Genomic DNA, 13,494 nt, shown 5'->3' on the forward strand with positions numbered 1-13,494 from the left:
GTGTATACATGAATTCACATGTAGGCATGAATCTCTGGGCAGTGCTGGGATGTAGGATGGGCAGTCCAAACAGTTGCACGTGACTACACAGAGACCATTAAGCACATGAAAATATAAACCTGGGGGTTGAGAGGGGGAATAAAAGAAAGGTTGAGATCACAACAGGCTAGAACCAGTCAGAGACGACTCGCATGGCTGCTGGGCAGATGGGAGACCCTGTTATCCCTACGGGTTTCCAAAGAGGAGACTGGGTCATTGCCATTCACCAGGGAGCTGGAGGTGGGGAGGGCAAACTGCCTATCCCAGGGGCCAGGGGTTGGGGAGGGGTTCGAGATCTGTCCTTGGGAGGCCAGGCAGGATGGGCCGAGGTTTATGAGGTTTCTGCGGGACTCTGTGTAATCAGGGACAGGCTTGCAGTGGGAGGAGACTGATCTCGAACAGGCAGTGGCACCCATTTATGCCTAAAATGGTGCTAAAGGAAATTAAGCCATCTGATTTAAGCAGGCAGATGAATAGATTACTGACTTGTGGGTGAGAGGATGGAGAGCTGATAGGGAGGAAAGGAAAGTTGAAAACAGTCTCTCCAGTGCAGGGCTCTGGGGCTCCTTCCTGCCTCCATCGTAAATGGTCTTCTTGGGCCATGTGCCCATCCACCTGAGATGCCTCTACTCCTCCCCTGCCTTTCCCACAGCATGCTCCATGTAGAGGCCAGTGCGGGCTTTGGGATGACTCGGTCCCCTTCACGGTGCCTGGAGGTTCTCCCTGTCGCCGACTGGTGCCCTCTGCTGTGTTGTTCTGCATAAGCAATGCTCTCGCCGGGTGTTGCTGGCTGCATTTCTAATTCCCATTAACCACGGTGCCTGTCCCGCCCCTGCTCAGAGTCCGCTGCTTCCTCCTTGGTGCACCCTTGGGCTTGTTCATGCCATCGACTTCCCTGGGCTTTGCGTCACTGCCTGCTGTTTCTGTGTCTGTTTCTTTAATTAAACTGTAAGTTCCTTGCGACGAGGGACTGCATCTTGTTCATTTCTGTACCCCTATACCTGGTGCATCGTCTGGAAAACAGAGTGGGCACCTCAAAAGTATTGGTTGAATCCATTTTGTTGTTCTTTGGCCTAGGACTCACGCTTTTCTCATTACCTGCCCTTGTTTCCTGTGAACAGAGTTCTAACCGAGCTGGTTTCCAAGATGAAGGACATGCAGATGGACAAGTCAGAGCTGGGCTGCCTGCGGGCCATTGTGCTGTTTAACCCAGGTGACTGCGTTTGACCTCAGGGGCTGCGTGGTGCTCAGCCCTCCTCCATGGCCGGCCTCCGGCGCTCCAGCAGTGTTTGGTCCTCCAGCTCAGCTGAGACAGAGAAGGCAGGGCCAGGGGTCCAGGAGAGCACAGAGAGTCACGTATCCGTGGCCTCTGTCCCTAGAGCCATCTCGAAAAGCGTTTTGAATGCTTGCGGGATGCACGTGTTTGGGGGCAAGTAGGGAGGCTGAGAGATGACAGTGGCCTAGGGTGGCAGCGAAGGAGGTGGTGAAAAGTGGTCAGGGCCTGGGGGTATTTCTAGTCAAAGCCACTGAGATTTGCTGCTAGACTGGTATCGGATGCAGAAGAAAGAGAGGAGTTCAAAATAACTCTCAGGGTTTTTTGGTTTTCCTGAATAATTGGCAAGATGAGGTTCTCATTTATCGAGGCGGGAAACACTCCAAGGGGCAGCAAGTTCCGAGGGTGGGTGGGCAGGGAGCAGGATTTGGTCTTTGGACGTTAAAACTGGAGACAGATAGCAGACCCCGGAGAGTAGCTGTCCAGGAAGCAACTGCCTACCTGTGTCTGGACTTCAGGGGAGAAGCCGGGACCCGAGATTAACATCCGAGAGCCTCAGCCTCTACCTGACATGGCGGCCGAGAGGCAGGGTGAGAGCGTCCAGGGAGCAGATGGAGATAGAGCAGAAACAAGGGCTGGGGACTGAGCCCCAGGGCCCGCCAGCAGTCAGGCCCAGGGGAAGAGTATTTCCAGGAGGACGTGATCAGCCGCATCAAACGCTGCTGTGAGCCAAGAAAGATGAGCCTTCAGAATTACGTAGTGAGTCAGGCACGTGCTTTATCTCCTGAATCGAGCGATCGGTCCGCTGATGCAGGGCAGTGTCAACTCAGGTTCGGTGCCTCCTCTCTTCACTCAGTCGGTGTGTGCAGTAGACACTCAATAAATGCATGAAGGTGATATTTCTAGAATGGCCTGGATGAGATAAAACTCTCCTCCCTGGAGCCAGTGGTGGGTACATTTGGCTATTAATGAAGTGTAAACCCTTTGGCTCCAGAGTTTGTTGGGTAGATCGGGCACGGATGCCCGGCTTTGTTTATTTCACAGCTGCCCCCAGCCAGGGCGTCTCTGATAACACCAGGAGAAGTGGCCCGGGGAATCGGGGACGGCGTTGGTGGGAGGGCGTGTAACCAGAGGCTAGATCGGCCGTGTTTTTTAGATGCCAAGGGCCTGTCCAACCCCTCCGAGGTGGAGACTCTGCGAGAGAAGGTTTATGCCACCCTCGAGGCCTACACCAAGCAGAAGTATCCGGAGCAACCAGGCAGGTGAGAGCGAGCTGGAAGAACGGTAATAACAGCAACTACCCACCCCCCGGTTTACCGAGCACCCGGTGTGCAGCCGGCGCTGTTTAGATGTTTCCAAATGCTATTAAATCTCCACAACAAGCAAAAGCCCCTAAAATGTTAACTCCACGAAGCCAGAGGTCTTGCCTGTCTTTTCCCTGGTCGTCACCCTAGCACCAGCTCCCCAAGCAGTGCCCAACCCATAGTCTACGTCCTGCCATGTTGGATGAGCAAGAAAATGGACGAATACATGTGGGAATCATTGTCTCCAATTTCTGTCAAGGGACAGAAGCTCAGACAGGTAAACTAACTGGCAGGAGACCATGAAGCTGGGGGAGGTGAGAGGCGAACCCGGTGGTTCTGATGGCACAGAGCCTGTGTGTGAGGTGTGACTGTGTTGCTTCCTGGTCCACCCCACGGAAGCTTCCAGGCCGTAGAAAGGACGGGCTTGGGCAGCCGGGAGATGCGGCTCCCGTCCCCAGGGTGCCGTCCGTGTGGCCTCTGACAAGGTGCTGGATCTGGGTCTGGGCTCCTCATTTGGAGAAAGGGATGTTGTTCTACAGGATCTCTGAGGCCATGTGGCAGTGCAGGTATTCATGAGTTATTTAAAAAAATATTCTTCTTATGAGCTTCCCCCAAATACAGCTAAACAAAAGAGTTTTGCCTCTCTGCTAATTCCAGTTAAAATGAGAAAATATGATCTTCAAATCTCATAGAAAACTGGAACGGAAACTGTAAAGACTGACTTAAGGACGTATTAGTTTTGTCTCTAGGGCTGATTTTACATGCTCCTGATTCTCACTGATGACTTTTATTTCCCTGTGAAGTTTGATTTCCATTAAGCTGCTTATCCTGGATCATAAGTCAGTATCTATCATCGTCCAGAGGAGGCTGAGCTGTGTTTGTTGTTGGAGGCTGAGGCCAAATCCGAGTGGGTGGGTCCCAGCCCTTTGGTGCAGCGACTAGCAGGCCCAGAGCACGAGTTGGAGCTTTACCAAGCTGTAATAGTAACCTGTCAAATGTCAGGAATTTGACACAATAGGAGTGTATTTGTTGCTCACAAATCCGGGTGAGCAGTCAGTTCGGAGAGGTGGCTCTCTTCCATGCGGTCATTCAGGGACCCGGCCTCCTTCCTTCTTGCGGCTCCACCATGCCCCAGAGTTACCGTGTGTTTTGCATCCAGATGATGGAAGGGAAGAAAGGGAAGGAGCAGAGAGGTGAGGCTACACGGGTGAGGCCTAGGTCTGGAGAGGCCCTTTCTCTCTCTCACTTCCATTGGCTGCAGCTTAGTCTCACGGCCCAGCTAGCTGCATAGAAGCCTGGAGACTGTATCCAGCTATATGCCAAGGAAGAAGCAGAGAATGGAGTTTGGTGAACACCTGGAAGTGTCTTCTTCATCTGCAATGGGTGAGATTGAGAAAGCCCTTTCCTGGGGGCCAGGACCTGTCTGCCAGCATTAGCTTGGCCACTGGCAGGAGGGAGCCCTGGGCAAGTCATGTTAACAGAAAGCCCTGAGTTGGATGCTTTCTACGGATTCTTCCACCCCTAAAGCAACATTAGATGGGTTTCTGAGCACATGTTGTGTGTGGGGCACTATGAATAACGAGTCTCATATTCATTCTTTTCCTGGAACTGGCTCTAGGGCCTGTTGCTTATCTTAAAAAACAAACAAACAAACAAACAAACAAAAAACCCAACTCTCTTTTTTCTTAATTATATAAGCAATGCATGCTTTGGTAGGAAATAAGAAAAATACTTTTAAAATAAAGCAGGTAATAAAAACGAAATATTTTGATATATTTCTTTCCAGGATCCTTGTGTATCTATGTATGTATATACACATACAGATATGCATTTATAGATATGAAATGATACAGTTTGGGTTTTTTCTTCCCTTAACCATTCTAGGAATTTTATCAGATTATTGAAAAGTACAGAATTATCATTTTTAACGGTTTTGTAAAATTTCACAGTGTGGATATATCCTAATGTATTTGGTTGGTCCTTGTCCGCTGGTTGACATTTAAGTTGTTTCTAATGAGTATTCCTTTTAAAACTTGGAGCTCGACCCTTATCCGGGAAAGGGCTGCCAGGGGCCTGGGCTGCCCCTAGACCCCGGGGAGAGGTGCCAGCACTTCACAGACTAGGGCAGAGCCCGGAACTTCAGAGGTGGCAGAGGCTGGTCCCTTGCATGTTGCCTGGCTCGTCCAGCCCAGCTTGGACCGAGGGTGACTGCCCTGACCAAGTGCTCACGGGAGGTTCGACAGGGGCACCAGGGTGTCACTGACCACGCAGGGAAGGGTGCTGAAGGCCGGGCCCCTCTGTCGTGCAGAAAACGGTTGAAAGGGACCCGGCACGGGCGGGGCGAGGCGGTTTTCTCAGTGGTGGGGTGCTGCCACCCCGTGGTCACCCTTCAGAAGTGCACGTCGCGGGGCCCGGCTTCTGCTTTCTGGAGTCGGACAGCGGAGCTCGAACTCGGGAACGCGCGGAACCCACACGCACGTCCCCGGGCACACACGGCAGGCGCCCTCCGGGTCGTGCATCCCCGTCGCCTCCAGCACGCGCGCGGGGAACGCAGCGGGGGGTCCGCGGCGGCGCCCACTAATGGGTGCGCCGGTTTCTGTTAGCCCTGGCCGCGGTTCCAGACCCAGGGCGCGCCGCAAAGACTGCAATGTTACGGCGTAGTTAGCGTTTTGCAGATCGTAAAACGTTGGCATTTTCGGAGTAAAAAACCCATTTTCAGAGTTAATCTCAGTCTCACTTTGCACCTTACAGAGAAGTCATTTCCTTTTCCTACTTCCATAAAACTTTAATACGGCAGAACCCGAGCGCAGCCCCTCGCTCCTACTCTGCATCCCCCTCCTCGCTGCGCGGGACGCGGTGCACGCCCTCCAGGTGCTTTGTCCTTGGAGGCGTTTGAAGCTTTGTGATGACAGTGGCGTAGGTCTTTAACTTTTCCAGGTAGAGAAGCGATTTCTATTTTTTTTAGATGCTGTTACTTTATTTTCTTACAGTGTTACATTTCCTTAAAACACCATGTGGCATGAATGTGGAAATACACACATTATCAAGGAATGTTGGAATTCTGATTTGTAACTTTTTCATGAAATAATGTGATGCTTATAAAGATCCAACTAGAACCAGAAATCTCTCACTTAGGGCTACAGTGACTTACGTGGTTTCGGGCCTTGTGCTTTTTTATTGGAAGTTGTGAGTAGAGTGACTGAGTTTTTGGTAGCGTTCGTGACATTAAAAACGAACTGCCATGGCCCTGGTGCAAGAGGGTGCTGAGAGATGCAGAGGCCACACGGGCAGAGTGAAGAACGCCACAGAACGAGGGTCCCAAACGGACACGCAGATGTGAGGTGAATTCTTCCACACGCGGGGCTCTCTGCCTTGGGTGAATCTCACAGCGAACATCCTCCGTTATGGAAAAGTGTGTTTGGGGGTGTGCGTGTGTGACAGCGTGTGAATGTGTGTGTGCACGCACATGTAAGGACACGTGAGAGTGTGAATTTGCACGTGTGTGTCTGTGAGCTTGTGCGTGAGTGTGCACCAGTGTGTGTGCATGTAAATGTATGTGAGACCGTGTGCATGAGGTGTGTGAGAATGTGTGTGCAATTGTATGAGAGTGTGTATGAGAGTGTGTGACGTGTGTGCACATGTGTGAGAGCGTGTGAGTGTGTGAATGAGCCTGTAAACGCATGTGAAGCATGTGTGAGGGCTTGTGAAAGTGTGTGTGCGTGTGTGTATGTGTGAGTGGTGGAGTGTGTGCACACATGTGTGTGAAGCACGTGTGTGTGTGTGAGAATGCGTGAGTCGGCGTGTATGCGTCCAGACCCTGGGCTCCTCAGGGGCAGAGACTACTGTTTTCTATTTCTTTCTTTTCCCAACTTACAGGTGAGCACCGACTAAGAAGCCGGTCATAAAAATTAGTAGCAATTGGTTACAAATTGGCAGCAAAACTTTGGTGACTGCCAGCCATAGTGAGCCACACCTGTAGTCCCAGCTACTCTAGAGGCAAAGTTGGGAGGATCGCTTGAGCCCAGGAGTTTGAGTCCAGCCTGGGCAACAGGCAGACCCTGTCCCCTCTCCCCCCAAAAACCTTGGTAGCTGGAGCAACTGTGGTCACAGTGCCTAGCATGACTGTACTGTGAGGGACAGCGCAGCCTTCTGAGGGCAGGAACTACCTCGGCTCTTGCTCGTTTTCCTGTCCCGGAACCTATCACAGTGCCTGGCACGGAGCAGGTATTCAAACCTGTTCATCTAATGGTGACAGCCACATGGTAATAGCTTCTGTGCGTCTGATGCCCGCCCCATGCTCTGTTCCGAGTGCTTCAGTAGGTCCTCCCAGGAACCCTTCAAGACAATTGTAAGGGACAGCAGCTGATAAGGTTGGTGACGCGAGGCCCCTGCAGTGGTCCAGTGCTTCCTTTTGCCACCATGAAGGAGCAGGGCCAAGGGCAATTCCGGGACTTGGCAGCAGAAATCAAGATTCCCAGGGGGTCATGTGCTCCAGCTCTGCCTTTAGAACTGGTTAGCCGTCTAGCCTGTTTCTGCAGCTCCCTAGGATTAGAGCTTCTCCCAGACCCTCCTCGCCCCTTCCAGCTCTTCCATCACAGGTGGGTCGGGAAGACCACCTGTGCTGCCTCCCGCCGGCAGGTGTGCCGTGCACCCCCTCCCGCCGTCCCTGACGCCTCCTTGGCTTCCCCGCAGGTTTGCCAAGCTGCTGCTGCGCCTCCCGGCTCTGCGCTCCATCGGCCTGAAATGCCTGGAGCACCTCTTCTTCTTCAAGCTCATTGGGGACACCCCCATCGACACCTTCCTCATGGAGATGTTGGAGACCCCGCTGCAGATCACCTGAGCCCCAGCGGCCACAGCCTCCCCCCCACCCAGGACCGCCCCTGGGCAGGTGTGTGTGGACCCCCACCCTGCACACTTCCCCCCACCTCCCACCCTGACCCCCTTCCCGTCCCCAAAATGTGATGCTTATAATAAAGAAAACCTTCTACACATGAGACTTTTATAGGTGGAGTTTTGTATAGATGTTAAAGGTAACCCTTCTTTGCTATCTACGGGGCTGGGGGATTTTCTGGAAGTTCTTGGGAAAACTAACCAAGCCTCTGTACATACAACTGGTTTAAATTATTTTTTCACTTGCCATGGAAAGCAAACAAACAAACAATAAAATAATATACGTGCCATCGGCACTGCTGGCGCGTGGGGCGTGTTATTGTACTGCAGGGACGTTGTCTCCGCTGTGGGCAAGGGGACTGCAGGCCGGGGGTGGGGCCGGGGCCGGGGTCCTGAGACAGTAAATCCCAGGGCGACGCCTGAGTCTGAGCCGGTGGGCACCACGGAGCCAGCTTCGCCCCTGGGCAGCCCCTGCGGAGACTGGGAAGAGACCGTCTTTCAGAGTCAGCTGGGGTTTTTTGTTTTCGTTTCTTCTTCTAAGAATATTGAGCAGAAAAACCTTGTTCTGGGTGGGGGGCAATGGAGTATAAAGCCAAAAGAAGATGTTCTCTTGACAAAGGAAGATTCTCAGGTCCTGGGAACTGGTGGGAGGTGGTAACAAACGATGGATTTTCTGTCATTAAGCGACAACAACAGCAAAAAAAACCCAAGTTTATTTTCCACCGTTATCTAACCCTGCATAGCCTGTTCTTAAAAGGGAAAGAGAGACTGGCTCTCCCAGCTTCTGGCCTAGGATCTCCAGGTTTACCCAGTGGTCTTGGGGCCCTGCTGTTTGCTGAACAGTGATCTCCTTGAACGTAGGGACTGTGTCTAGTAGACGCCACAGCCGCATATCCAGCCCTTAGTCTTCAAGTCACCTTTTTGCCGTCAGCAGGAATAGGGCTTAACAGATGCACAAATCTATGTATGCTATGATTTATGTGGTGCCCCCAAGGCTGCAAGTGTGCAACCTGAACAACTGTACACGGTAGTACTGCTCACCTTCGTACCACCGCCACCTGACCCCAGGCCTGGCACATAGCAGACACACAGTAATTTGCATTGTTGACATGGGTTCCATACAGCTGGCAAGAATTCCCTTAAAGGGCAACGTGGATGCCATCTGCCTCATTCCCCCCGTCCCCTCAGAAAACCCCAGGGCTAATGCTCCAGTTCAGAAACACCCATCAGTGATCATACAATTGTGGAGAAACTGAAGTTGCTTTATTACTGGGAAAAGTTGGGGGATCTCTTAGCCTTGGACATTAAATGATGGAATGAAAATCTTAATCCTGCTGTTTTTTTCGTTTTCTTTTTTATCTGCATGTATTGTGGACCATGATGAAAATGGCTGGGTGGGGGGGACTGAAATGCAACTGTCAGCTCCACAGCTCTTCCCCCCACCAGCGTACCTCCCTGAACACAGTCAGCGTCTTCCGGGCGACACGCGCCTTCCGGGAGAATTCACTGCCCCACCTCAGTCCCTGGTGGTAGCCTGAGTCCCATTCCAGTCTTTGGCCCCTTCCTCATGCAGCCCTGGCTCTGGCCTGCGGCACGATGCAGGCGGGTCAAGGCCTCGCAGGGCATCTGCACGTCCACCCGGGGAGGTGTCGCTCGGAATTGCAGTGGCAGAAGCCAGGTTGGCCTCGCGTCACACCTGGTCCCGTGGCCTCCGGGGCCTCACAGGCTACCTCCTTCCTGACCTCCTTCCACACCCCGGGATGACCATCTGAGAGGAGCGAGGTTCCTTCCTCCTTAAGCCTTAGCCCCAGAGCAGCCCAGGGAAGCTCCCAGGGCCCGCGTCTCTGCAGAGAGAGCCCTCCCCATTCAGCACGGCTCCCCGACAAGCAGGATCAGCTCCGTGGGAGGGAAGGGCGGTCCACGCTAACTAGCATCTCCTGAGTCCCACAGCCCTATGCTGCCCAGCCTGACTTACACCAATAACAAAATAGAGGGATTCGGCCTTGTTTTTCATGGGGTTCTCGCACAGCCTGGGCCCATGGCTCTGGGGTGAAAAGCTTCTGGATTCTGGACTTAGGCAGCGAGAGCCTGGCTCCTGCGTCCGCCAGCTGCTGGGCTTGTACTGGGAGGAGAGCTGCTTACCCTCTGGCTCTCGTGTCCTTCCCTTACTGTGAAAGCCAGGTGTCAATACCCACTTTATAAGGATAAAAAGATGGAAGATGCAGCAAGCCCAGTGGGAGAGCACGTGCTTTGGCATAAGGCATCCTTGCGTTTGAGTCCCGGCTTTGCCGTTCATGGAGGACTTGAACCTCACCGAGCCCCAGTCCCCTGGTCTGTAAAACGGGATGGTTGTACCCTCTGCACTGAAGGATTCTTGTGCGGGTTATGTGAGCTCACGTGCAGAAAGCTCTCAGCACAGTGACCGGCATGGAAGATGGGCAAAAATATTAATCGATTTTCTGCTGAAGAGTGAGATAGATTGTAGTTAAAACTTAATCTTGAGTTTTTCAGGAGACTACCAGAACATTCTATTCCACAGCCTGGCCTGGGTCATTCAATGTCCTGTACAAGGAATCAAGAATTTCTGGTTTTGGCTGGGCGAGGTGGCTCACGTCTGTAATCCTAGCACTCTGGGAGGCTGAGGTGGGAGGATCGCTTGAGGTCAGGAGTTTGAGACCAGCCTGAGCAAGAGCAAGACCCCATCTCTACTAAAAATAGAAAAAATTAGCTGGGCACGGTGGTGCATGCCTGTAGTCCCAGCTACTCAGGAGGCTGAGGCAGGAGGATCCCTTGAGCTCAGGAGTTGGAGGTTGCTGTGAGCTAGGCTGATGCCACGGCACTCTAGCCTGGGCAACAGAGTGAGACTCTGTCTCAAAAAAAAAAAAAAAAAAAAAAAATTTCTGATTTCGAGTTTTATTCTAGGTTGTATCTTCATCCATCAAATGGGAATAAAGCCCCCATTTTCCTAACAGGGCTGATAACGGGACAGCCTGCGTGTGCTGTGAGGACGGAGCAAGGGAAGGAGTTTTGTAACAGCAGAGACCGTATGAGTCAGACCGGAGGAAACGGGTGCAGGAAGGTGCCGTGGTTACGAGCAAGAGTTCGGAGGCAGCCCAGCTGGCCTCAGTTAAAATCCCATCTGATCGCCGAGTAACCCGGGCAAGTGACTTAACCTCTGAGATCTTCGTCTTCTACCGGTGACCTGGGAGTAATCGCAGTACCTGTTCACAGGGGCTTGTGGAGAGAATGAATGTGATGATCTGTGAAAGACACACGGGCCTGTGTCCAGCACCTGGTGAACTCTCGGTGCATTTTGCGACACTCCCCAGTGTTATGGATCCCGATGCCCTCTACGGGACTCCTGTTCTGAAAAGAAAGTCAGACTCCCTGGAAAAGCCCCTCCCTGCCCCTGACTGCTCCTCTGCAGCCGGTTTAACCCGATGGCTCCACTGTCCACAGTGACACATCACCAGGGAAGTGCGTCCCCGCCTTCCTCCCGTGGTTGGTGTGGAATAACAGACGTAATTTCATGGCAGCACTTTGTACGCTGTCAAACGTCATTTGCATAATAAACATTTCTTGGTCTTGGCCACTCCTTTTCATAACATTTAGTGCAATCATCCCAATATTTGCTTATGTTTTGTACTGTTTGCTTGTTCAAAAACTCTCAATGACTTCCTTCTGTCTATTAAGCCATCTCTCCAGGGAGCGAGTTTCTCCCCCTTCCACGGGGGCATCTGGCAACGCAGCATCTGAAGACGTTTGTGACTGTCATGACTGGGGAGCTGTCCTGCGCAGAGGCCAGGGATGGCCCGAAATGTCAACAGTGCCGAGACTGAGAAACTCTGCCATAAAGCATCATTAGTGGGATAAAATATCAAATAGCATTTTCCTGTTGTTCTGTAATTTTGGTTAAGGCCCCAAGGTGGGGTCAGGAGGGTCTCTCATATTCTAAAGAGGAGCTACTAGAAGTTTCCACATGGGACTTGCTAAGGCAGCAAGCTGGTTCTGTGACTTTCCCCTTATTACTCTTCCTGAGCCTATGTTTATAGAAGATTGAAGAGAGTTCCTCAGAATTAGGAGTGCTGGGGAGTAGGGCTGTGGCTTACCCCCCCACCCTGGGGTGTACAGGGACAGGGAGAAGCCCCATCCCCAAGCCACGCAAGGGGGCATGAAAGAGCCTCCCCCAGGGCGTGTGTGGGTGCCTACAGAATGGGGGGACCCAATCCAGCACCCAGGCTGGACGCTTGCTGGGCAGCAGGAACCCACAGACCCACCCTGACTCGGAGGGCAGCGAGGGGGTGAGCCTGGGCCGGCCTGGGGCCCCGGGGAACATGGAGACTGATGTCTCTTCTTGACTAGAGACCTCTCAAGACAGGGCCCATCGGGAGGGTCCTAGCGGGGCACGGAAAGAGGGCGGCAGGCCTGCCCCTCCCCTGCCCTGCACTTGGTTTGGCCAAGATGCGGCACTGTCTGTGCGCCGAGTGAATGCCTTGGACAGAAGTCGTGTTTAGAGCATCCTGAAGGTACCAAGCCTGAGAGAACGGTCTCTTAAGTCAAGCAGACTCGGGCAGCAAGAGGCTGTGGGTGGACTATTGTGGGCAGAGGGTGACATCGGGTCAAAACCGGTTACCGTGCAGCACAGAGTCCCCGGGGGCCTCCTCAGGAAATCCCCACGTGTCCTGAGAAAAGCCACCCGCAGGGGACTTGCCACATGGAAGGCATCAATGGCACCGCGCTCTTGCGAACATTTCTTCCTCTTCTCATCCTTCCTCCAGGCCTAATTCCCTGGTAGAGGGGGGGGGGAGGGGAGAGGGAGAGCCAGATCACTGTAGCTGGTGCACTGGGCTGATGGGCTCGGACGGGCCACCTTGGCTCACTGCAAGGCGGGAATGTGGAAAAGATGCTGCCAAGGCTGAGAGGCTGGTAACCAAAGACAGCCGGGTCTAGGCGGTGCGTGCCTGGGCCCCAGCTGTTACCAGGGCAACCGGTGCTGTGAGACGACTACAGTCAGTGCGACACAAACAGGAAAAGCTTTATTTTCTCCAAGCCAGCGCCGTGTGCTCCCACTCCTTGCCTATGAGCAGCACCTCACGCAGAGCTCAGAAGATCTCATTCTGGCAGCTAAAAAGTCTCGTCGCAGCCAAATTCAGTGGTCATTTCTCTCTCTCTTCCTCCACCATCTTCCCCTCCTTCCTCCCTCCTCTTTGCCCAGCATGGCTGCTTTACCAGCTGTGCCTATCCAAGTCCTACCTGTCTTTTAAGGCCAGCTCAGATGCCACATCTCTGGGAGGCCCTCCTGATCTCTCGGTCTTTGTAATATTGTTATTCTGTGTCTCTCTTTTGAATACATTCAACACTGCAGGCTGCGTTACTGACTAGTTGCATATGCTATCACCTTTGCTCGTAACCTCCTTGAGAGCAGAGATACGTCTGATTCCACTGTGTGTCCAGAACAGCTCTGAGCAGTGTCCAGCCCAAGGCTGGCATGCCATAGCGGTTAGAGCAGCTGGTACCTCTGCTTGCATTCCCGATAGACGGCAGCCCCCTGCAAGCAGTGCAGCCCCACAGTAGGGAGGCCCCCACCGGAGCCACAAGTCAGAAAACCAGCCTCAGGTGGGCTGTTAACAGAAGGTGTAAGGCCTCCACTGCCTGCCATGTTACCCTTCATGGGCGCAGTGGGCTGTGGCCAAAGAAGTTGAGGCATAGCCTTTGCCTTCAGGGAGCTTACAATGGAGAAGAGCAGAAAGCACAAGGATCAAGGCATAGTAAGGGATGGTACAGCTACAGCACTGTGAAGTTTACAAAGCACATCAGGATCTGTGATTGCGATCCGGCCTTGGAGAAGGTGGCGGGGCAGCTATTCTGATCTCCGTTTACAGATGAGGAAACGAAGGCCCTAGAGACTCAATGACTTGCCCCAGGACCCACGTGGGGGTCAGTCTGAGGAACTCAGCGACTCTCAGCACAGAGGCAGAGCAAGTGCCA

General features: G+C 52.9%; 1 protein-coding gene across 1 annotated transcript in view; it reads left to right on the forward strand.

Moving 5' to 3' along the window:
* RXRG (retinoid X receptor gamma) overlaps nt 1-7,802 on the forward strand; it is a 43,570-nt gene extending 35,768 nt beyond the window's left edge. The window contains exons 8-10 of the mRNA XM_069479118.1: nt 1,161-1,252; nt 2,469-2,574; nt 7,309-7,802. Coding sequence (XP_069335219.1) covers nt 1,161-1,252; nt 2,469-2,574; nt 7,309-7,456 — 346 coding nt within the window. The 3' untranslated portion in view covers nt 7,457-7,802. The remainder of the gene's footprint in view (nt 1-1,160; nt 1,253-2,468; nt 2,575-7,308) is intronic.
* Nucleotides 7,803-13,494: the final 5,692 nt, after the last annotated feature.

Source organism: Eulemur rufifrons, chromosome 8 (genome assembly GCF_041146395.1).
Source record: "Eulemur rufifrons isolate Redbay chromosome 8, OSU_ERuf_1, whole genome shotgun sequence".
NCBI lineage: Eukaryota > Metazoa > Chordata > Mammalia > Primates > Lemuridae > Eulemur > Eulemur rufifrons.